This window comes from Bos taurus, chromosome 11, assembly GCF_002263795.3.
Source record: "Bos taurus isolate L1 Dominette 01449 registration number 42190680 breed Hereford chromosome 11, ARS-UCD2.0, whole genome shotgun sequence".
Lineage (NCBI taxonomy): Eukaryota > Metazoa > Chordata > Mammalia > Artiodactyla > Bovidae > Bos > Bos taurus.
The window spans coordinates 308,906-335,023 of NC_037338.1; the positions used below are offsets into that span (position 1 = coordinate 308,906).

The 26,118-nt window shown below is 40.4% G+C and overlaps 1 protein-coding gene across 5 annotated transcripts in view; it reads right to left on the reverse strand.

Annotated features, from left to right (window-relative positions):
- Positions 1-3,277: 3,277 nt before the first annotated feature.
- TMEM87B (transmembrane protein 87B) overlaps positions 3,278-26,118 on the reverse strand; it is a 49,534-nt gene continuing 26,693 nt past the window's right edge. For 4 of the 5 annotated variants that reach the window (XM_059891616.1, XM_059891618.1, XM_059891620.1 and 1 more), the window contains 8 exons: positions 22,169-22,275; positions 22,013-22,071; positions 20,689-20,792; positions 20,333-20,406; positions 12,684-12,757; positions 10,314-10,366; positions 7,911-7,941; positions 3,278-6,567 (listed from right to left, as the gene is read on the reverse strand). In XM_059891616.1, the coding sequence (XP_059747599.1) occupies positions 6,508-6,567; positions 7,911-7,941; positions 10,314-10,366; positions 12,684-12,757; positions 20,333-20,406; positions 20,689-20,792; positions 22,013-22,071; positions 22,169-22,275 (562 nt within the window). In that variant the 3' untranslated portion in view covers positions 3,278-6,507. Of the gene's footprint in view, positions 6,568-7,910; positions 7,942-10,313; positions 10,367-12,683; positions 12,758-20,332; positions 20,407-20,688; positions 20,793-22,012; positions 22,072-22,168; positions 22,276-24,409; positions 24,484-26,118 lie in introns of all 5 variants that reach the window. The other variant, XM_059891617.1, reaches the window with a different exon arrangement.

The window sequence follows — 26,118 nt, forward strand, 5'->3', positions numbered from 1 at the left end:
TCTCTCTGATATCTTCAACGTAGTTATTTTAATTGTATCTAGAGTTGATGTCTGGGCAGTCAAAAGAAGGTACTTCCCCGTTATCAGAACTTGAAATCTACACATACATTTTATAATCATAAATGTATTATTTAAAAAGCAATTTCCTAGTGAAAAGTCCAGCTTCTTCATGCTTAATTTTCTTTTTTTAAAAAAGCAAACTAAAACTTAAGGATTGAATATTTTATCAGTATGTTCAGTAGTGTTAAAAATAAAATATCCAATTAAAAATAAATTTAAATTTAAAAAACCAAAACAAAATAGACACTGTCTTTTCTGGACTGTATAATGCCTCCACTTATTAAATTAAGAAGCAGAGAATCAGAATTATGACTGTTTATGTTGAGATAAGAATTTTGAGGCTAGAGTGAAAGATAATACAGTAATATAAAATGAGGAAGCAAGGGATAAACAAGTCATAGAAAGTATTTTGAGTTTTGATGTACAGTTCAACCCTCCTGTAGCATTTCTCTCCCTCTGACCCTGAGGATCCAGAGCTGAGAAAAAGCAAAATCTGGCCAGAGGGACCTGGAGTCAATTGTTCATTTTCTCATCTGTAAAATGCTCATAGGCCCCTTCCAAGCTTTCAAGTTCTAATTCTGAAAGAGACTAGAAACATACCAAAATAAGAAGGGGTTTTTAGTTTAGGGGGAGGTTTGCTTGCTTGTTTCTTGGCTCCTTTTTTTTTTTTTGCCGTGATGGTGGTACTCAGTGTACATTTTTTAAAACTAACATTTTGCCTCTTAGTTGGCACTTGGTAAGTAAAAGTGAATTTACAAATTTTTTAAAGGCAAGAATTAGCGACCAAAAATGTTGAGGTTAGACCTCTTCCGCGACATAGTTTGGCACCATCTGCTGGGTAGGGTTAAAAGTGTTCCTGTACAGAAACTTGCATTGCAGTTTCTTATTTTGTTGGTATTTAGCTGCTGAGTCATGTCCAACTCTTTGCAACCCCAGGGACTGCAGCACACCAGGCTTCTCTGGCAGCTTATTACTTTCCCAAAATGATTTAAAGGAAATGTTGTCAAAATTATTTACATCTGAATTCAGTAGCATACCAGGTTATGTTACTAGGAATTTAGCTGCCAATCCACTATCATTGAAGGGGCAGAGGACGTGCCTTGGGTAATGTCATTTTTTTTAAGTTTTAAAATTTTGACTGTGCTGGGTCTTCATTGCTGTGCCGGCTGTCCTCCGACTGTGGCGAGCGGGGGGCTACTCTCTTTCTGGCTGCGGCGCGCGGGCTTCTCATCGCGGTGGGCTCTCTAGTTGTGAAGCGCAGGCCCCAGGTGCGCGGGCTCGGGGGTTGTGGCTCCCGGGCTCTGGAGCATAGGTTCAGTAGCGGTGGCACAGGGGCTTAGTTGTTCCACAGCATGTCGGGGCTTCCTGTACGAGGGATTGAACCCAGGTCTCCTGCACTGGCAGGTAGATTCTTTACCGATGAGCCACCAGAGAAGCCCAGGGTAACTTCATTTTAACACATGTAAATAAACCTTAGAATGTGTTTGAATTTTGTACGGAGGAGTCTGTCTGAGCTGTTTGAGCTCCGTAACCTGTACAATCACCGTTAACACTAACCTTAGCTGTCTTGGGAAGGCCTGGGCACTAGGCACTTTCTTTCCTCCCTCTCCCTTCCTTCATTTTGGGTCACAAAAGATGGAATGTTTATTTACATTTTGATACATATATGTGATGATTCAGGGCTTCCCAGGTGGCTCAGTAAAAAAGAATCCGCCTGCCAATGCAGGAGACACAGGTTCCATCCTTGATCCGGGAAGGTCCCACATGCCTCAAAGCAACTAAACCCGTGAGCCACAACTATTAAGTCTGCTCTGGAGGCCCTAGAGCTTGTGCCCCACAAGAGAAGCCGCCACAGTGAGAAAGCCAAGCGCTGCAGCCAGAGAGCGGCCCCCACTCACTGCAACGAGAAGAGGCCACACAGCAACAAGGACCCATCACAGACAAAACATAAATCAATCATTACAAAGAAAAACAGCAGGCAGGCATTCTGCTCGTGTCGTTTCCCAGCCCACCTGGTGGTTTGGTGTGGCTTTGTGACTGAAGTTTTGCTAATGAAATGTACTAAGTGATGGGCACCACTTTCAGGCTTTGTCCTACAAAACCCCCATTTGGAGCAACCCTCGCCTTCTGCTGGCTGAATGCAGATGGCAGGCCCACAATATGAAAATACACCTTGGGCCCCCGAGGGATCGTGTGGAGCAGGGTTGCCCTGCTCACTCTGCAGCTATCCTACAAGTTAGGAGACACAGACTTTTTGTCTTAGCCTCTTGAAATGTAATTGATAATTACTTACAGCCTAGCGGAACCTCAACACTCTAAGCGCCCCTGTGATCTGTTGCCAGTCTTTTCTCTACCTGCTGTTTACATGAGTCACATGTAACTTTATATCGTCTTTTTAAAATTTTTTGGCTGTGCTGGGTCTTCGTTGCTGTGCACGGGCATTCTCCAGCTGTGGTGAGCAAGGACCACTCTCCAGCTGTGGTGCCTGGCTTCCTCACAGTGGTGGCTTCTCTCGTCGCGGCTCACGGGCTCAGTAGTTGCAGAGCGTGGGCTTAGTTGCTCCGTGGCATGTGGGGTCTTCCTGGACCAGGGATCAAACTCACGTCCCTTGCATTGGCAGGCGGATTCTTAACCACTGCCATAAGGGAAGTGCCATATCTCTTGTAAGTACATTTCTATGTTATTATATAGTCTTCATAATGTAATGGTTGCAGAGTAGCTGGTTAAATAAACTATAATTCCTTAACCATTCTAATGTGATGTTTAGTTTGCTTATTTTTTCCTCTACTTTAAATAATGCTATACTAAACATTTTTATGCAGAAGCCAGGCTTCCCTGGTGGCTCAGACCATAAAGAATCTGCCTGCAGTGCAGGAGACGGGAGACATGGGTTTGATCCCTGGAGAAGGGAATGGCTACCTACTCCAGTATTCTTGCCTGGGAAATCCCATGAACAGAGGAGCCTGGCACTAGTGATGTGCTCATTTCCTTAGACACTGAAAGCAAAACAACTGTTACAAATACTTAATAGCATAAGCATATCGATTTGAGTTTTAAAAGTTTCTCCTTTCATTCGCGTTTGTCCTACCGAGGCTGAACGCTGGCCCGTGTTGCCGCCCCTCCTCCTTCGAAAAGTGTACGTCGTACTATCTATCAGAGTCTACATTTCCTATAGGTTTTAGTAATTTCAGTACTCACAGATATTACCAAGAACCAATCATCCAAAAGCTCAGAAAGCATTTTATTAAGTCAGAACAAATATTAAGGCACAAAAATACGTCACTTTTTTTCAAATAAAAATCTTTGAAATAGTTTTGTGCTAAATTCAAAGCAACATCTTCCAAATTATACAATAACTTAACTTCTTAAATAAAAAATATACAACTTTAGCCCCTAAATTTTCTTCCCAAATACATGTTTTCCTAGTTCTAAAGAAGTTTCTTCTTGAGCTCCTATGTCATAATACACATGTCCTTAAATCTCCTTTTGTCACTTAAATACATTCTTTAGTACTTCAACCAATACGTTACACTTCCTTCTTTAAGGCGTGGTGTTTTGCATTGCTTATCGCGTGTTGTTGATCATACCAAGACACAAGTCCAGCACTAGGGGCTTATAAAGCTAGTATAACACGTCTCATAAACCAGTTATGTACAGTCTAGTGCAGCAGACTCAAACCCCTTTTTTAAAAAAGATATAAAAAGCAATCACATGTACATCTTTTATATCCTCATTCTTCACATTATAGTAGTGCAAATACACTGTGTTAGAGTGGGGAGGTCTAGTGCTCTCTATAGGACATATGGAAGATTTTAAATATTTTCTTCACATCTTATCTCTTGGGCTCAAAAAATTCACACATTCACCTATTTTTCCTTATATTTGAAATGAACTTTCCTTTAAAGCAGATTCTAATATTCCTCTAACTTAAAACATGAAAATTCCCTTTTAAGCCAACGTCATACATCACAGAAATCTAACACAAATGGCACAGTAAGAACACTTAGGCATTTCGCCTAGAAACACAGAGAACTGGACTCTTACCCTCAGATCCCTGCACTCATAAGGAGACCCATCCTGATGGCATCCTAAGAATAAATTGGTGTGGCCGCCTCGAAGACCCTGACCACCAGTTTCTGGAGTCTTTGTGCAGAAGCAATGGTGATGAGCTGTGACGGTGTTCCTGAGTGTGACTTCTCCCCAGGGGTCCTTCATAAGCACTAAGGCTACAGTTCTGGGGCGCCCCCTCCTGGGCACATGAGGGGGCCAAGAAGGCCCTCTATAGGAATATCTGATTCAGGCTGAGAGTCTTCAGTAGACAACACACTGACCACCGAGGACGACAGACACGGTATGCGTCCTTCGGAAACATTTCTGATGAGGTTATCAGGAGAAAATTCTGCTTTCTGTGATGATGAGAAAAGTCCGCATTTTGGTACGTAGCTGGGCTATGCAGGCACAGCATTATTTATCTTGTCAGCGGCACAAAGAAGTGTTTTCATCAACACTATCAAGGTTACATCAGAGGTGTTAACACGCATCACTGCACACTTCCCACTGACTCCCTACTCACACTCCACTACCTCTGCAGCTGGAAAACCAGGATTCTGCACTTCAAAATTCAACTGGAGCCATATGAGTTGGGGATCAATCTGCTTCAAAATCTGGGGAGTGGTATCAGATACAAACGTTAGGAACAAAAAGGAAATGGTCACCTCCAGCTCTGAAACAACTGGGCTGAGGGCCACATATACACCACGGTCAAAATGGACATAAACGCTGGGAACACCTCACGTGGGAACACCTCAGGTGGAGTCCATTCCTGTGGCAGAAATGGAAATGAGGAAGGGAACCCACCTTGTTAGACATTCTTTTCTTGGGAAGGATGTCCAAAAGCTAAAGCATGATGAAAGCCACGCCTTTCTCAGTACAACAGGGTCCAATATTCACTACTGAAAATACAGCTGAAAGTATCTTTAAAGAGTCATTACTACTAGAAATCTTTTTTATTTTTTAACTAAGCCCTATGAAATGAGCAAACGAGAAAGCAACTCAAAAGGTAGCCTTTTCAAAGAAACCATTTCGTTCTGTGGCTTACTATGGGAAAGAAAAAAAAAAGGAAGGTTATAATTCAAGTGTATGTACTGGTTAAGACCCTGATGCTTCTTCACCAAAAACTCGGAAGTCATCCTCAACTCCAAAGGTTAGAACTCCTTCAGAGAAAGACACAGAAGATTCTACCTTTAATTCCTATTCTAAACATCCACTAGCCCTGTATCTTTGGTCAGGAAAGCAGCAAAACAGCTACCGTTTCTGTCACACTGTAACCAATGGTTTTTCAAGTTTAGCATGCTCTGCATTAAAAAATTTTTTTTAAATTTTCAAATCACACATTACGTATATAACAAAATAATGTATAAAACATGGTTTAAGGTTAAAAAATTAATTACAAGATTAATAGTGACATACTTACTATGCAGTTAAATACACGTATTATTACGAAACCAAATATGCTAGGATGATATAGAAGGTTCTAGTTTCCTCAAGGCTCACTGGTAATGAGCGTCCCCACTTGCTAGGGAAGAAGTGCTCCGGTGGAACCACGTGGCCGGGTGACCCCACCTGTCCCAGGCGGATTCAGCAGCAGCACATACACACCCGGCCTAAGGGAGGGACAAGCAGAGCAGACTTTCAGAAGGGACCGCTCTCTCCATGAACTGTGCTCCCCTGAGCTCAGAGAAGATCAACGATTTGATGTGCATGGTGTGAGCTGCACACAAGGCCTGTGCACAGACCTGTGCACACAAGCACAAGCACGCCCAGAGTAAGACTACCCATGTATACACCCTTATGTTCCAACATTAATCGAGTTTTACTTACTGGGTTGGCCAAAAAGTTCGTTCAGGTTTTCCTGTAACCTCTCACGGAACAAATGAACTTTCTAGCCAACTCAGTATTACCAAATCACTTCAGCATGAAAGTCAAAGAGAATTATTATTGCAACGTATAACTATAAACCCAATAGATGGAGACACTGATTTAACCACATCTCAGAAGAATCATATCACTGTTTTGAAGCTCAGCAAAAGAACAATAGGAACGTTGATGTAAGTAAGTTATTTTAAATTGTCATATTTTTCAGAAAAAAAAAAAAAGAGAGAACCCACATGCCCAAATCCACATGTCTGCCACCCATCAGCTAAGGGTAGCTGGGAACCTATCTTTATTATAATACTTCTCTCAGATCATTGCCAAGTAGGCAATGTAATGGACATGAAACTGGCACTCAGGGGTCAGATTAAAAAGGGCCACAGAACCCTCCTACCATCTGAATTCTTAATTTTCACACACAGATTTCCAAGATGATGCAATAAAAACTTGTTGCACTATATCAAAACAAAGTTCTCTTTTAGTCTTGAGGAAGTCCTTCATCATTCTTGGGTTCCATCACATTATTTTTTCGGAAGAGAACATTTTTTCTGCCATTTCAGATCTGGTCATAATTTCCTTTAGAAAAAGGGGAGGGGTAGATATTCGTTAAAATGTTGATGCTTCTTCTAAGACCTAACACAATTCTCTATAGAGTCTCTATAAAGTAGTCACAATTTTGTGCCTTCCATGCCACAATATACATAGAAATATTAGACATAAAAAATAAAAACCATATAGTCCAGACTTCTACTTATGGAGTATAATTATCCAGGTTATTTGTCTGTCTTAACCAGTTTAAGTATTTTTTCAATTAGAAATCAATCATTTATGAAATGAACACTATAAATGCCCCTTTAAGAGTAATTCCATGGTATACACGTCTGTAGTTATAAATCCTAAGGAGTCCAAAGGTTTTTTGGGGGGGACGTTAATTATTGACTTTATTGGAAGATAGCTGCTTTACAATGTTGTGTTGGTTTCTGCCATACATCAACACGAATCCACCACAGGTATACACACGTCCCCTCCCTCCCACGCCCCCGCTCCATCCCCACTCTGGGTTGTCAACAGAGCAGCGAGTTGAACTCCTTGTGCTGTACAGCAGATTCCCACGGGCTACCTACTTTGCATACGGTAATGTCTGTTTCCATGCTGCTCTCTCAATCCCTCCCGTCCTCTCCCCGCCCTCTCCTCTCCCCGCTGTGTCCACAAGTCTGTTTTCTGTGTCTGCGTCTTTACTGCTACTTGACCCTGCAAACAGGGCGAGCGCAATGGTTTCCTAGCAAGGTGTGTGCATACAGCAGCCTTCCTAGAAGTTCCCACCCTACTATGGTCAAACCCCACAGACAGAGAATAGACTTATGGACACAGGGGTGGGCAGAGTGGGAGAAGGAGAAGGTGGGGGCATGTGGAGAGAGTAAGGAAACATACACACTACCATATGTAAAGCAGAGCGCCAGTGGGGGTGTGCTGGTGACCCACAACTAATCCCCCCGAAACCTCCCCAAACCACATCGTCTGTTCACATTCCCTACTTTGTAAATGTAAACCAGTTAGAAACTCTATTTACTGCTGGAAAATATCTATCAGGGATTAATTCAGACAAACTGCCATCTTGAAGTCTTCTAAACTCTTACATCTTAAGATGTTAAAAATTCAGACTCAAAACTTCATAGAATAATTCTTCCCTCCTCTTATACCAGTAAGCATTTATTATATATTAATAGTATTATTACATGTTAGTATCTTGCTCCTGTTTTAAATGAGGATCCAGTTCCTCAAAACTTTACCCATAACTCGATGCAGTCTTTCGATCTGCTTAACTTGTAATCATACAAAATAGTAACTTTCAGAATTTATGAGATTCATTTCTACTTTGTGAAAATAATAGCTCCAAGACATAAGCAAAAATACTTTACCTCATCTGAATCCACTAACACTGGAAGAGCTCTGAAATAAAAGAAAAAAAAGTCGACAAAATTATTAAAAGGCCGGTGAATCTACAGAAGCTGAATATAAGCATATCCCAAGATCCACCAATTCCCATTCCTGGAAGACACAGTTGACAGAAATGAATCCAGTGTCACCAACAGACACACGGCACTGCTGTTCTTAACATGCTCCAAACTGGGGGACTGGGATACTGCAGAGCCCTCCGAAAGGAGGTATGATGTTTTGAGGGATCAGGTTTTGAAAACCAACACTAGTAACCTACAGTTACAGACATCAGTAGGGCAGTAGCTTTGGGAGAGTGGGGTCATGATTTGGGAGGAAAACAAGATGGTTCTTAGGGAGCTAGTGATGTTCCAGCTTTTGGTCTGCTATCTGGGTGCTGGTTACATGAGTGTGCTTATATTAAAAATGTATTAAGCTATACACTTGGGCAACCAATTATGTTTTTATTTTTAAGCCCCTGTAATTTTTAACTTTGAATAGCTGGACAAATGTCTTGACTAGCGATGTGCTATCTAATTTGAAAACCCATGTGTCGTCTGCTTTTGTGAGAATGAAAGAGGGATGAACAGGCTTGACTGTAGGCATCCTTTCACTACGAACCTGTATGTCAAATCATCATGTACACTTTAAATAAATACAATTATAATTAAAATTATACATATTTTTAAAAAGATGGATGAGTGAACATATTACAAAAGGTGGTATTTATAGAATCAAGTATTTAATTCCTATGTCATTGTTATTATTGACTAGACACAAACCTGTGAAGGGCACTGGAAACAGAAAAAATTACACAACATAATCTTTGTTCAGAAAAGAGAATAATACGGATAAAAAGAAAAGACAAATGGAGAGCCTCGGTGTGCGATGAACCAGTGAGAGGGAGAGCCCAAAGGAAAGGTCTAGTGTCAAGGTCTCAACATGAAAGTCACGCCAATGCACAATCCCAAAGATGCCACTGGCAGCGCAGCTCGTGGTGGAGACGGAAGAAGGTGAAGCGGGGGCCTCGGAGATGTGCGGGAGGAGCTGCTTAGATGGCTCAGAATAATACCGTTAAGGGAAATCCAGAGGAGATGACTACCTTAGGGAAATATGAACCAGAACCTTGGAGGCCAAGGACAAAGCTTGGCACCTCATTTAGAGATAAACACCAGCAATGGCTCCTGCTGTGAGGGAAACGACCGTCTAAAACTTACTAAGATGGAATTGGTGCACTGAGACGGAAGGTGAACTACGCTAAGCTGGCCTTTCTCATTTATCAGAGACACAGAAAAGCCATGATATACAGCATGTGAGTATCAGAGAACACACTAGGTCATATGGGTTATTCATGATCTGTTTAAATTGTCCTACGACTTGCAAAATTTTTGTTCCATTTCTACAGAAGCATATAAAAGGACTTCACATACACGTGGATGTGAAGTCCAGTTTCTAAACTTGCTATGTAAACAGCACATGCATGTTGGGTAGCACTGAGCTAAACTTCTTATTAGACAGAAATGGTCTAAATAGGAAGTAAATGGGAGCAGGGAAAGGAACAAACCATCCTGTTGTCTACTGTGGGAACAGCTACCTGGAATTCATGTGTCACAGAGCAGCGGTCCCCAGTCTTTTTGGTCCCAGGGACAGTTTTGGGGAAGATAATGTTTCCATGGACTGGGGTGGGGACTGGGTTGGGTGGGGATGCTTTGGGGATGATTCAAGCATATTATATTTACCATGCCGCCACTGATCTGATAGGAGGCGGTGCTCAGGAGGCAATGTGAGTGATGGGGAGCAGCTGTAAATACAGATAAAGCTTCTCACAGTTGCCCATCACTCACCTCCTGCCAATACCAGTCCATGGCCCGGGGACTGCAGTTACATACAGACACTAGTCTGCAGCCCGGGGACTGCGGTTAGATATAGACACCGATAAAGAAGAACCCAAAGGGCTCCAAGTCCCAAGCAGGCTTCCTCTGCACTCGCTTTCCTAAGCTCATGTTTCTCCTCCAAAAGCATTCCCACGCTACATGTTATTGTGGTTACATGTGTTTAAACTAAAAAAGTTTGAACTTTTCCATATTATAAAGGGAAAACAAAATGACTCTGACCCTGATAAACTTAAATAAAAAAAGGAGCTGGTTACAGGGCAGGAGTATTAAAATAGCTGTTGTGCACTGAAAAGGAAAGAAGAAAGACAGGCCAAGGCAGGGCTATGTTTTCTTTGCATTTCAGCATGAAGTTAATCTGTCCATCACTAGTGATGGGGGCCCATAGAAACACACAGAGGAAAAAGGCTTAAAAGGCACATAAAAAAGTATGAAAATTATCCCTTTATACTACAGCCTAAATATTAGATTCAAACTTTAACAGAGGATATTTACACATCTGTGAATGAAGAGGGAATATTTTCCTCCACCCATTTCAAATCTTCACTCTGTAGAAATAAACATTTACATATTAGCATTTGCGCAGAATTCTGAAATAGAATACATATACATAATTTAAGCATTTACATTTAAATGCATGACATTCTTTTAATTTCTACATAGCCTAAGAACTTCACTCATGCCACACAAAAACTATGCCAGGATTTTCTTAAATAGTCAAACAAACATTTGGACTTTGGATTTTTGTACTTCTCTGGTTTTAGTTAGATGCAAAGGCGTTATTTTTTTTGCCTTGAAAAACCACAGTAGAAATAAAAAGCGCTGATTTATAAGATAAGCAACAGCATGGATACTGATTTGTATTCGTTGTTTTGCTTCCGGCATTCATCACGGCTACTGCGCTCGTTTTATATCATGATTTTACAATTGTTCAAAAGAAAAAGCTGATGGTAGAGATATTCTAACTTTATAAAAGCCTATTTATTCCAACTGTTTGTGTTTAATGCTCATTTCTCTACAGGAGAAAAGAAAAAAGAAAAAAAAAAGCAAGTCAGTCTGGGGGCTTCCCTGGTGGCTCAGATGGTAAAGAATCTGCCTGCAATGCCGGAGACCCAGGTTCAATCCCTGGCTCTGGAAGATCCCCTGGAGAAAGGAATGGTTGCCCACTCCAGTATTCTTGCCTGGAGAATTCCACGGACAGAGGAGCCTAGTGGGCTACAGTCCATGGGGTTGCCGAGTCTGACATGACTGAGCGACTGACACTTTCACTTAGGGTACCTACATTTTTTTTTTCTACAGAAAATGTGCTTATAGTCATTTTACTGAGACTAAGAAAAATAAAAGGTATACTGAATATTTTGGTTTACAATGTGAAATAAGACAAATTGGCTATATGGAATCCTCTGGTTCTAGCATTAAAGATATCTTGCTCACCTAGAGAGAGAGAGAAAAAGCAACTGAGCCAATACTAATAGGAACCCAATTCTCTGTGTGAATCTCAGGGAGAAATAAGTCAATCAAGAAAAACAAGGTTCCAAACTTCTGAGCTGGCTACATAATTTCAAGAAATGAAAGCATTTTCCCTTGCTATATGTGCAAAAATTGAGCTTTAAAATAAACTGAGACAAATCCGTAAAATAAGAGAAAAGTTTCTTAGCAGGCTGAGGGTTTAATAGATCTAAAGGCAGATAAATAAAACCGCTGTACTTTATTTTCACTTGTTTGACCATGCAGCAAGTGGGATCTCGGTTCCCTGGCCTGGGATAGAAGCTGTGCCCCTACAGTGAGGCAGAGTCAGCCCCTGGATTGCCAGGGAAGTCCCAAAACCCCTGTACTTTTAAAAGCTTAGTTAAATTACCATAAAACTATTTAAAGAACATACGTTAAAGAATTACTAATTACCAAAAGTAAAAATTAGAGAAGTTACCAAATCCAACTAATGAAACTATTCATACAGCATCCATCCTGTCAGGACTTAGGTGTGCTCATAAACTCTTACACCTTGTTAACCACAACAGAGGTAAGAAAGCCAAACACAAAGCTGTATGACAGGCATTTACATTTTGTTTAATTACTTTCATAACTACCACTTTATGCATAAATAATATGCATAAAACATCTAAAAACTCATTTCTAGCCTACATTTTACCATTTTATTCAAGCTTATGTGGTTTAACACTCCTCCTCCAACAGATAAACATCATCTGAAATGGCTTCAAAGATCACTTAAAAATGCTGAAAAATTAACACAAACTTTTACTGTAACAAAGCATCTCAAGCTTTAATATGCATAGGACTCATCGATGGAATCTGTTAAAAAGCAGATTTAGATTCAGCTGGTCTGGTATACGCCTGAAATTCTGGTCCATACACAACACATGAAAAGCAAGGGGCTTCCCTCGTGGCTCAGAGGTGAAGAATCCACCTGCCAGTGCGGGAGACACAGGGTTAATCCGTGATCCAGGAAGATCCCACATGTCACGGAACAACTAAGCCCATGTAGCACAGCTATTAAGCCTGACCTCTGGAGAGCCGGAGCCCCAGCTACTGAAGCCACGTGCGTAGAGCCGTGCTCTGCAACAAGAGAAGCCTGGGCACCGCAACCAGAGAGACCACTCACTGCAGCTAGAGAAAAGTCTGAGCAGCAACCAAGACCCAGTACAGTCAAAACAAAGAAATAAAATTATGTACAGAAAAGTAAGGGTTTACAGCAGTTAGTGGTCAGACTTAACTAGTACCACTACTTGGTAACATTTACTTTCATACAAAAAACCTAGTGAAAAATGTTCTCTGGAAGGTTGATGAACGTGACATTCATACAGATTTCTGAAGTATTAAAGACTATTAAATATATATTATACTCACAAAATTATCAGAAGTAGCAGATTTAGCTGTTCCATTGGAAACTGTTTTTGAGGCTCTTAATTTTATTCCTTCAGCTGTAATGAGAAACATTATAGAAATACATAAAATTATAAAATAACATTTTCCTTTGTAGCCTCACATTTGCTGCTGCTGCTGCTAAGTCGCGTCAGTCGTGTCCAACTCTGCAACCCCATAGATGGAAACCCACCAGGCTCCCCGTCCCTGGGATTCTCCAGGCAAGAACACTGGAGTGGGTTGCCATTTCCTTCTCCAACGCATGAAAATGGAAAGTGAAAGTGAAGTCGCTCAGTCGTGTCTGACTCTTAGCAACTCCATGGACTGCAGCCCACCAGGCTCCTCCGTCCATGGGATTTCCCAGGCAAGAGTCCATATTTCTAGTCCATGGGATTTATCAATATTTCAATATTGATAATATTGAACAATATTCAATATTTATCATATATCGATAAAAATATCAATATTTCCCATCCATGGGATTTCCCAGGCAAGAGAGTCCTCACATTTTATAACTCTATAAAGAGACTTCTAATTTCAAAAACCTATGATATTGGAATTAATTTGGCACTAGTAAAAGACAACAAACTGGTTCCAAATCAGGAAAGGAGTATATATTGTCTGTATAAAAGCTGTATATTGTCACCCTGCTTATTTAACTTATATGCAGAGTACATCATGAGAAACGCTGGGCTGGAAGAAGCACAAGCTGGAATCAAGATTGCCGGGAAAAATATCAATAACCTCAGACATGCAGATGACACCACCCTTATGGCAGAAAGTGAGGACGAACTAAAGAGCCTCTTGATGAAAGTGAAAGAGGAGAGTGAAAAAGTTGGCTTAGCTCAACATTCAGAAAACTAAGATCATGGCATCCAGTCCCATCACTTCATGGCAAATAGATGGGGAAACAGAGCAAACAGTGACAGACTTTATTTTCTGGGCTCCAAAATCACTGCAGCCATGAAATTAAAAGATACTTGCTCCTTTGAAGGAAAGTTATGACCAACCTAGGCAGCATATTAAAAAGCAGAGACATCACTTTGCCAACAAAGGTCTGTCTAGTCAAGGCTATGGTTTTTCCAGTGGTCATGTATGGATGTGAGAGTTGGACTATAAAGAAAGCTGAGCACTGAAGAATTGATGCTTTTGAACTGTGGTGTTGGAGAAGACTCTTGAAGAGTCCCCTGGACTGCAAGGAGATCAGTCCTGGGTGTTCATTGGAAGGACTGATGTTGAAGCTAAAACTCTAATACTTTGGCCACCTGATGCGAAGAGCTGACTCATTTGAAAAGACCCTGATGGCTGGGAAAGATTGAGGGCAGGAGGAGAAGGGGACGACAGAGGATGAGATGGTTGGACAGCATCACCAAACCAATGGACATGAGTTTGAGTACACTCTGGGAGTTGGTGAGGATAGGGAGGCCTGGCGTGCTGCAGTCCATGGGGTCGCAAAGAGTTGGACATGACTGAGCTGATTGACAAGTACATTCTTCAAAGTGTTATTGCATTGGTAAAATAATCTGAAGCAACAACAAAATCCACTGAACAATATGTGCTGCTTTATTTCTGGACTCTTCTGTTTAAGTTTTCTGACATTTAATCTCCTAATTTATTAATCTATCTCTTGGACTCTATTCGATACTCTGATACATCTCTGTCCTTCTGCCAATACCATACTGTCTTGATTAGTATAACTTGAAATTTTTGTCTTGAAATCAGAGTTAAGTCCATTAATTTCATTTTATTTAGACATAATTCCCACAGCATAAATGCACCATTTTGAAGGGTACACATCTGTGGATTTCAGGACAGTCACGAAATTATGCAATCATCACCACTATTAATTTCAGAAGGTTTTCATCACCACCTCCCATACCCATTAGCAGTCATTCTCAATTTACTCCTTCCACCAGCCCCTGCTGCTGCTGCTGCTGCTAAGTCGCTTCAGTCGTGTCCGACTCTGTGTGACCTCACAGATGGCAGCCACCAGGCTCCGCCATCCCTGGAATTCTCCAGGCAAGAGCACCGGAGTGGGTTGTCATTTCCTTCTCCAATGCATGAAAGTGAAAAGTGAAAGTGAAGTTGCTCCGTCGTGTCCGACCCTCAGCAACCCCATGGATCACAGCCTACTAGGCTCCTCCGTCCATGGGATTTTCCAGGCAAAAGTACTGGAGTAGGGTGCCATTGCCTTCTCCGACCAGCCCCTAGCAGACACTAATCTATTTTCTATCTCCATGGATTGATCTATTCTGGACTTTTCACATAAATAGCATCATATAACGTACAATCTCTCGTAATTTATTTCTTTCACTTAGCATAATGCTTCAAGATCTACGTTGTAATTACGAGCACGATTAGGCTCTTCCAGATCTTTTGTATTTCCATATATATTTTAAAGGGTTTCCATTGTGGCTCAGTGGTAAAGAATCCACCTGCCAATGCAGGAGACACAGATTGAATCCCTGGGTCGGGAAGATTCCCTGGAGAAGGAAATGGCAACCTACTCCAGTATTCTTGCCAGGGAAATCCCATGAACAGAGAAGCCTGGCAGGCTGCAGACCATAGAGTTAGATACGACAACAAAAACAAATTTTAAATCTGCTTAACCATTGTTTTAAAAGTCAGCTAGACTTACAATTGGGATTGTACTGAATCTATTTTACATATCAATTGGGGAAGTGATGGGTTAATAATACTGAGCTATAATTCATAAACATGTTAAAGCTCTACACTCACCTCTAATTTCTCTTGGCGCTGTTTTGTATTCTTCAGTGCAGTTTTGCACATTTTTTCCATTAAATTTATTCTTAAATATTTTTGAAGCTACTGTAAATCATATTTTAAATTTCATTTAAAAAGTATTTCCAGTTGGTATGTAAAAAAACAACTAATTTCTGTGTATTGGACATACATCTTATGTTTCTGTTTTATTCAGTTATTAGCTCTGTTGTGTTTTTTTCCTATAGATTTCTTAGGCTTTTCTACACACATAACCCTGCTGTCTACCAATGCAAACAGATTTCCTTCTTTCCACGCTTCATGCCTTTGTATTCTTCGGGCTGGTCTGTGGGCTTTGCCTTTCTTGACCTCCTGTTGTGAAGTTGAGTCACAGTGGTGAGCAGTTATCTCTGTACCTGGTTTCCAGTCTTGGAAGAAAATTCACCATTTCACCACTAAGTATGATTTCAGGTGTGGTGTTTTTTCATACTATTCTATAATTTGTTTGCTAAGTGGATTGCTTTTATATTAAAAAAAAATGAGTAGGTACTGAACTCTGTGATACGTGTTTCTGTACCTATTGAGATAATTACGTCATTTTACTTCCTTATTTTTTAGTTGAATTACATTGATTGATTTCCAAATGTTAAAACAGCCTTGCAACTCTGGAGTGAAGTCCACTTGACAATAATGACCTTTCAATACTGTGCTAGATTTTATTTACTCATGTTTTTAAAGAAATATTATGTCTCTACTCATAAGTGATATTGGCCTGTAACTTTTTCTTTTTTGTCTTTGTTCGATTTTGGCATTTGAGTTGTGCTGGCCTCATAAAATTCGTTAGGAAATATTCTTACCAGCTCTATGTTCTGAAGAATTTGTGTAAGATTAGAATGTTTCTTCCTTAAGTATCTGAAGGTTAGTTAAGCCATTTGGGTCTGGTGCTTTATGGGAAGATTTTAAACTTCAATCCAATTTCCTTAAGAGATATAGGGCTATTTCAATTTAGTGGCATAGGGTTAGATTAGGGTAGTTTCTTAAGTGTATTTTTCAAGGAATTTGTTCATTTTATCCAAATGCCCAATTTCTTCATAATACCCCTGACCTACTTTCTTACTATAATAATGTCTTTCTATTTTTCCAGTGTTGGAAATTTGTCTTGCTATATTGTTTGTCTCTATTTCTGGTTTAGATTACCTAGAGGCTAATCCATTTGTATTCATCATTTCTAAAAGAAACTACATTTGGCTTTGTTGATTTTCTCTCTCTCTCTCTGTTTTCTATTTCATTGATGTAGACAGTTCACTTGATTATTTCCTTCCTTCTAACTACTCCAGTTTAATTTGCCACTGTTTTACTAGCTTCTCAAGATGGAAACACATCATCACTGATTTTATATGTCTTTTTTTTTTCTTGGTAATATAGACACTTAGAGCTATTAATTTTCTAAGAATTGGCTTAGTTGCATCCTATAAAATGTGATGTTTTGTTTTTATTATCACTTTATTATGAAATACTTAATATTCCTTCGATCCATGAGTTACTTAGAAATGTATTATTTAATTTCTAAACATTTATTTTGTAGATATACTGTTATGCATCTAATTTAACCATTGTGACCATAAACACTCTGTGATTATAACTACTGAAATATATGGAGACATTTTTAATGGCCGCTCACATGGGTTATTTTATGTAATGCAGACTTGAACACTTATCTTCAGTTGCTAAATGTAATGTTCTATAAACATCAATCAAATCAATAAGGTCAATGGCCTTATTCAGTTCTTGTACATTGTTACACATGTTTTCATGTCTTATTAATCACTGAAGAGAAAGTGTTAAAATATCAACTTATTTGTATCTTTCTTTAGAGCTTCAAAATTCATGAATCAAAATTTGATATTAGATATCATTAGATATATACACATTTAGGACTACAATGTCTTCTTGATAACTTCACCCTTTTATCATTAAGAAGTGACACTACACAGCCACACTAGCTTTCTGATGCTTACTGTTTTCATGGTTTATCTTTTCCCATACTTTCAACCTTTCTGTGACATTTTTGAGGTGTCTCTTGTAAACATCACACAGCTGAGTTTCATATAATTTTTTAACAATCTGACAATCTCTTCCTGTTGAGTATTTAGTCCACTTGCATTTATTTTAAGTATCAAAATAGGTTACTTAAGTCTATTTTGCTTTAGTATTCAAATTTGCTTTACTACTTTATTAAGAACTATAATACAATATTGATTTCATTTACTTCATGTCTACATGTTATAAATCTCACATTATTTTTGCTACAAAAAGTTAGTTGACTTTTAAAAGATTTTTTTAAAAAACAGTGACTTTTTATATTTCTCCATGTATGTACTATTTTCAGTGCTTTTCCTTCAGTCAGTTTCATTTTTGTTTCTTGATCAATTTTGGAAATCTTCTGGCCAATATTTTTTCAAATATTCTTTATGCCTCATTCTTCCTCTTCGAGAGCTCCATTATGTACCTGTTAGACTGCTTAATCGGAGAAGGCAATGGCACCCCACTCCAGTACTCTTACCTGGGAAATCCCATGGACGGAGGAGCCTGGTGGGCTGCAGTCCATGGGGTCGCTCAGAGTCGGACACGACTGATCGACTTCACTTTCACTTTTCACTTTCTTGCACTGGAGAAGGAAATGGCAACCCACTCCAGTACTCTTGCCTGGAGAATCCCAGGGACGGGAGCCTGGTGGGCTGCCATCTATGGGGTCCCATAGAGTCGGACAGGACTGACATGACTTAGCAGCAGCAGACTGCTTAATACTGTCTTTCTGGTCACAAAAATTAGTTCATTTTGTTTCTAGCCTTTTGTCTCTGGTTTTCAGTTTGAAAAATTTCTTTTGCTTTGTCTACAGATGCTATTACTTGGTTGTATCCAATTTGCTTGTCTACTGTTAATCCTACTTTATGGATTTACTTCAGATGTTCTGCTTCCCTGGTGGCTCAGAGGGTAAAGCGTCTGCCTGCAATGTGGCAGACCCGGGTTCAATCCCTGGGTCGGGAAGATCCCCTGGAGAAGGAAATGGCAACCCACTCCAGTATTCTTGCCTGGAGAATCCCATGGATGGAGGAGCCTGGTGGGCTACAGCCCACAGGGTCACAAAGTGTTGGACGTGACTGAGTGACTTCACTTCCACTTTCTTTCCGATATCCTATATTTAGTATTTTTATCTGGTTCTTCTTCTTCTTTTTTTGGTTTAGTTTCCATGTCTCTCCTGAAATTTCTCTTGCCTTCACCCATCTATTCCTACAGATTCTTTGTTGTTGTTGTTCAGTCGCTAAGTTGTGTCCGACTCTTTGCAACCCTATGGACTGCAGCACACCAGGCTTCCCTATCCTTCACCATCTCCCAGAGTTTTCTCTAACTCACGTCCACTGAGACAGTGATGCCATCCAACCATCTAATCTTCTGCCTCCCCCTTCTCCTCTTGCCCTCAGTCTTTCCCAGCATCAGGGTCTTTTCCATGAGTCAGGTCTTCGCATCAGGTGGCCACAGTACTGGAGCTTCAGCTTCACCATCAGTCCTTCCAATGAGTATTCAGAACTGATTTCCTTTAGGAGGGACTGGTTTGATCTCTTTGCTATCCAAGGAACTCTCAATACTCTTCTTTAGCACCACAGTTTGAAAGCACCATAGATTCTTTAACATATTTATGACAATTATTTTTAAAGTCTTTCTTGTTAATTGTAACATCTGGGCCATTTCTAGGTCACTATTGACTGATTTTTCCCTTAACTATGGGTCACAGTTTGCAGTTTCATTCCGTGTCTAGTAATTTATCATTGTATATGGGACATTGAGAATGGTATCTTATAGATTCTGGATTCCCTTATCTCTGAGAAGTGTTTTGTTCCAGAAGGCATTCAGATTATGGCTGGATCACTTTAATCTTTGGGGGACATGCTTTCAGATTTTATTAGGGTTTATTTCAGTTTAGCTCTAGTCCTAGGGTAAATTTCAGTGGTCCCAGACTGTGGTCTTTATTTCTAAGAAGTAGCCCTTGAATTTCAAACTCTGCAGTGGGCATGTGCTGAAATTTCTGTTCTGCTTCTTAACCAAACAGCTATTGTTTTCCCCCTGGCCTTTTGGAGTCTCAAAATGCCCCTTTCAGGCATCAGACAAGATTAGAGAGACTTTTTAAAGACTGTGGAATTTCTTCCTCTGTGGCTCTCTTTTCTTTTCCCTCAATTTCCAGGCATTCTTACAGCCCCAAGCTTACTCTCCAATTCCTTGCATCAGTGAGATTACACCTATCTGCTTGAGCTCCAGCCTGTCTCATTGACTGGGCACACACTCTGGACTGAAGCTCTACAAATGTGGAACTTATTAAGTGCGGCTCTTTTCTTTCAACATGAAAGTTCCTCCAGTTTCTGCCTGCCTTTCATTGCTCTCCAGTGCCTTTAAACAATTAATTAAAAAAAAATTCTGTCCAGAGTTTATTCTAGCTATCAGCAGGAAGACTGTCCAACACAATTCATTCCATCATTACTGGAGCCAAAACCAACACACTGAATTTTAATATCTCTGCTACGAGAAATTTAGCAATCATCATTAAGAAGATTTATCACTATTATTTGGGAGCTAAGTACAATATATACCAAATCAGTCTTGTGGAAAACAAGTGTACTGACTTCAATCCTTAGACATGAAGAGCACACAAAAGCTCCAGCTACAGTAACAATCTGGAAAATTTAATCACTGACTTTTCTTCTTGTGACTGTCGACTGTAATAGAGCTTTCCTCAGACACAGTCTTAAAAATATTTTACAGGAAAAAAGTGTTGCTGACCTTGCATCACAGGTAGAGACACAGTATTTTTTTGTTACAATAGATACAATGGTTATTTAGTAAGAAAACATATCACTCACTTAAATTTTCAGATGCTACCATGAATTCTTCAATTTCATCATCAGAATCATCTATTAAAGGCATGAAGGCATATCTAAATAAAAAACAAGGAGCAGTTTTACTAGCGTGTTTAAACCTGTTCAATGCTCAGTTTACACCTGAAACAGTCATTCCAGGGACCCCTCTTCCCTCTTCCTGCGGGGAGACCCCTTTCTCCCCCGTATCTCTCCTTTCACTGTCTTCCTTCTGTTATATTTGTCTCCCCACTTGACTGTATACCTCTTAACAGCAACAACTACTTCTCTGGTTTCTGTAAATGCTTTTCTAACATTGTAGCAGAAGATGAACAAAATCCTTGCCCAACTATGTAAGATACCTCTGATTATTTGCTGATGGTCTCCACAAAAACATTATTACAATAAGAATAAGTGAGAAAAGGAAGCTCCAAAATGCATCATCAACCCAGCGTTCCATCCAGTCCTAGAACAAGGATGATTCAAACAGGAAAAGTTAATTTTTGATAAACAGATTTCCCACTGAAATAGTATATAATGACAAGTACTAATGAAATCCTTCCAACCAGTAAGTCTTCAAAAAAAATGAGCACATGTTTTTTCAAGAAACATAAAAACTAAGAAATTCTATCTTAAAATCCATATTAATGCTTAGTTGAGCCTTATAATCAATCCAGTGAATAAAACCCTAACAAATTAAACAGTATCATGAAAAGAATTAGAGCTGAAAAGGGCTTCAGAGGTCAATTAATTTATTTTCTAGACAAGAAGAGTTTCTTCTCTCGTGAAATTTTCCCTAAGGCAGCATTAGTCCAGGGTTTTCACAGGGCTCTTTATAATTATATAGAACTAGCAAGGAGATCAAACCAGTCCATCCTAAAGGAAATCAACCCTGAATATTCACTGGAAGGACTTATGCTAAAGCTGAAGCTCCAATACTTTGGCCATCTGATTGGAAGAGCTGACTCACTGGAAAAGACCCTGAGTCTGGGAAAGAATAAGGGCAGGAGAAGGGGAGCAACAGAAGATGAGACGGTTGGATGGCATCATCGACTCAAAGGGCGTGAGTTTGAGCCAACTCTGAAAGATAGTGAAGGATAGGGAAGCCTGGCGTGCTGCAGTCCATGGGGTCGCAGAGTCAGACTTGGCGACTGAACAACAACCAATATAGAACTAGAGGCTATTTCCAAATCAAGAAATCCCCAGAAGGGCCTTTTATATTTTCAGTCTAAGAAATATATCTTCTAACTAGAGAATCCAAGGAGAATATCTCCTGAATGTTCATGATGAGTATACTATAAACATGTATAAAATCCTAGGAACATGTCGGGCTTAAGATTTAGAATCCCACTTAGATACAAAGCAACCCGGTCACACTGTGTGCTGGAAGAAAACGATTTCCTGTTACCTTAGACTATTCAGGGAGAGGATTCCTTTTCAGAATACAACAAAAGAAGCTGAGAAAAGGGCAAAATTGGAAACGGAGATTTAGGAGGAACTTTGTTTCAGACTTGTTTAAAGGAGACAAATGTTTTTCTAATCCTGCACAAAATAATTCCAAGTAAATGGAACATGTCTATTACAATTATCTTGGTCTACAAACACAAACTAAACTCTTCAAACTTACACAAAATAAAAGAGTACAATTAAAAATGAAAACTGTTTACATAGGAAGATTATACTTACTGATTGACATTTTGCAAACCTAAATGTCTTAGTTGTCCACACCATAAACACTACAGATGCTGAAACACACCAAAAAAAAAAAAAAAAAAGTCAACCTCTGAAGGGACATGTACAATACTAAAATAATTTATTATAAAAGAAAATCAGATAACTTACCCAGTATGGCAAAGATGAGGGTATTTGTAAAGTGCCTGTATAAAGAAAATTTTACTGTGTTCTTTCTTAGCCTGAGAGTCTTCATAGTTTGTGCCAAACTTATAAAAATGTGAAAAAGAGTTAAGGGAAAAATTTTAAATAATAATACATAGTTAAGATTAAAAATGAAATAAGAATCTTCTGCTACATTTCCAAAACTACTGCTACACAGAGTCCCTGTAATTTAAAACTAATAAAAACACAGAAAATGTCTTCTCCACTAACGTATAATCACGATAGCAATTTTATTACAGATTTTGTTGTACAATGTGCCACTGTCTGAACTAAGTAAACAAACTTGAAGGAAAAAGAACGTACGTTGTGTTCCTTCAGTGCCAAGTTCTCGAAACACAGGACAGAGCAGGACACAGACTAAATGCTAGGTGCAGACGCCATCAGGACGTGCCATTCGGCTTGTGGTTTTCTGTCTCCGTTTCTTATTTTTTTGTTTCTGGTCTATTCTCATTCTACACTCTGAATGATCATAATTAAGAAGTCATGTCATCTATCAATTCCATTTTACAAATTAAAAAAAAAAATCTGAAATATGTCAAGTAAAATAAATCTGGACTTGGGTAAGGAGAGAATTTATTCAAGAGATTACTGCAGTATGGAGAATATTCTGACGGTAAGATCTGTAGGAGTCCCAAAGGCCAGGCAGGGAAGGGCTTTGCTTTTATTACTGTTGTTGTTGCTTAGTTGGAAGTCATGTCTGACTCTTACGCGATCCCACGGACTATAGCTGGCCAGACTCCTCTGTCCATGGGATTTTCCAGGAAAGAATACTGGAGTGGGTTGCCATTTCCTTCTCCAGAAGATCTTCCCAACCCAGGGTTCGAACCTGCATCTCTGGCATTGGCAGGCGGGTTCTTCACCACTAAGCCACCAGGGAAGCCCTTTGCTTTTGTAAGGAGGTGTAGATAGGACTCGAGAGTGGCAGGTGTGGGCAGGGGGTGGCCTGACAGGCCAGTTGCTCGGGGTTATGACTTTCCTTGAGGCCTGTAGGTTCTCAGGAAGGGCTGTGAAAGAGGGCTGCGGGTGGATGAAAGCTCAGGGACCTGGGGGAAGGAGAAGGCTTAGTCAGTTTGGTGCGGTCTGACTTTTTGTCCAGATTAGTCAGTAGGTATACAGGTTTGTATCTGGCCTTGTCGTAAGTAAACAAGGGAACACCTGGGAAGCTCACTGAAGTCCCATGGGGAAAGGCAGCTTTTAAGCCTTTTCCCAAACACCAAAGGGTGGAGGCTGTCTTCGGGGTGGCTATTTTCCAGCAGTACAGGGCTCAGGTAAACAGTGACATTGTCAGATATGAAGAAGCAGAGAGAGACCTGTCCACTGGCTCCTCAGCAGTGAGGCTGTGCTCAAGCCAGAGCTCTGTAAACATGGGCAGCTTTCTCTGCAGCCTGCCAAGCCCTGTGTAGGGATTACCCACTGAACATACATCACAGAGCTGAGCAAAGGGGAATGTAAGTGGCACATTTTAGATTTATTTATGCCTCCTCTTTAAATTCCCAATACTTCATTAATCAAAAACTTCATTTTAGTCCTAAAACTACCAAAGCTGCTTTTCAATTTTTCTGTGTTCCGTCGCTTCAGTCATGTCTGACTCTTTGTGATCCCATGGACCCATAGCCTGACAGGCTCCTCTTTCCATGGGATTCTCCCAACAAGAATACTGGAGTGGGTTGCCATGCCTTCCTCCAGGGGATCTTCCTAACCCAGGTATTAAACCTGTGTCTCCTGCATTGCAGGTGTGTTCTTTACCACTGAGGCGAAGAGCTGACTCATTGGGAAAGACCCTGATGCTGGGAAAGATTGAGGGCAGGAGGAGAAAGGAAGACAGAGGATGAGATGGTTGGATGGCATCACCAATTCAATGGACTTGAGTTTGAGCAAACTCTGGGAGATGGTGAAGGACAGGGAAGTCTGATGTGCTGCAGTCCATGGGGTCACAAAGAGTTGGACACAATTTAACAAATGAATAACACAAATGACCCATTAAGTTGCAACAGAAGATCAATTTGTATCAGAACACAATTCAACCAATTAAGGTTGCTGTCAGGACTTACAGACATGGAAATACACGTTATTCAATAAACATGATCAAGACCCAATACTCTTAAAGCAGTAATGAAAGCATGCAGGCCCCACCACCCTGACGGGAGAGTCACCTTGCACGTGCTGCTGCTGTGGTTGGAAAAGGATATCCACCAGCACAAGCCAGAATCAAGAAGAGACAGAGGGAGGCTGGCCAGAAGCACAAGGTCAGAATCATTTGCCTGCAGCAAAAGAGCAAAAAATAAAATAAAATAAAACAAACAAGCAGGAAAAGAGAGGCAGGAGGCAACAGCTTTTTAGCATTTTCAGGCTATTTTTTCTATTACTGTAGGTAGAATCAGATTCTTACAGAAGAAGCTAGATTAGGTTCATTGAAAGCAAAGGAAGCATGGTCAAGATTCCAACATTTGATTCTGTCAGGATGTGGTCCTGCTTCTTTGCTTGTCATTGGTAATCATTTAGGAAACCCACTACCTCTGTGTACAGAGAAAGTGGACTCTTCATCTCAGTAATGAAAACTACAGAATAGCAATCTAAGAGCAGACATCAGAAATTCAGGTTGAACTTCCTTTCCTCTCACCATAAAATGCAAACCAAGGGAATTTCAATTTCTGGATATCTTTATGACTTTGATCTCTAACATCTTAATTAAAAATATCAATAATTGAGCAAGCTAAATCTTCCCCCTTATTTTCTGTATCTCCCCGCCTGAATCTGGCTCGTGACGTGTTGGACCAAAGCCAAAGTTATCCATAACGATGGCAAGTTACCCTCATTCAAATCCAGATGGAATTAGAGCCTTTTAGCCACTTTTCTCTGGAATTTTTGGCCAATTTGCATGACTGTGTGTTTTTCCCAATGAACTACCTTATGGGTGGTTAAGAGCAAGAATTCTTTGAAACACACATGTGTAAATGACCAGAAGAAAAGATAACATAGGTTTTTAAAATGCAAAGTCTGTAGCTCAAGTAGTTGATGGAGGAACACATGCTCCCTCACATAAGCATACCCAAGCTTAGAAATAAGATAATTCCAAACCGAACAGATATCTTAAGCTCATTTTCTAAACATGCAATGACAGAAGAGAAGACACGAAGGCTGGCGATGGCAATGCTGAGCCCTGCTAGTAGCTAGTCTGCCTGTGTGCTCAGTCGCAGTCGTGTCCAACTCTTAATGACCCCATGGACTCTAGCCTACCAGACTCCTCTGTCTGCGGGATCCTCCTGGCAAGAACAGTGGAGTAGGTTGCCATTTCCTCCTCCACGGGATCTTCCTGACCCAGGGATCAAACCCAAGTCTCTGGCATTGGCAGGCGGATTCTTTACCACTGAGCCACCAGGGAGACCCAGTAGCTAGGTCACCTCCCCTGCAGTTGTACTTGCTCAGCTCCCAGGGTAAAGTCGTAATCACTGGACCGCAAGTCCTCTGACGCATTTTTTAAAAAGTCATCCTCGAGTTCTCTTAGAAGATTTGATCATGCCATTCACCTGTGCAGCTTCAACTCCTTGATACTTTCCGCCTTCGAAGAACTCTAAACTCTTAAGCATGTCCTTCTGTCTTTCCCTTCTGGCCCCACCTTCTAAGATTCTCCCACACGTGGTACTCACAGGCAAGCTGGTTTGAGATATTCTGCCACTGTCTCTATATTTTCTTGCTCCCAATAAGTTGGTCCCCTCATATCTTCCCAGAAGACTTTTCCCCCAGTTCTTTTCCTGTGCGTGCCTGCCAAGTTGCTTCAGTCGTGTCTGACTCTTTGTGACCCTATGGACTGTAGCCCACCAGGCTCCTCTGTCCATGGGCTTCTCCAGGCAAGAATACTGGAATGGGTTGCCGTGCCCTCCTTCAGGGCATCTTCC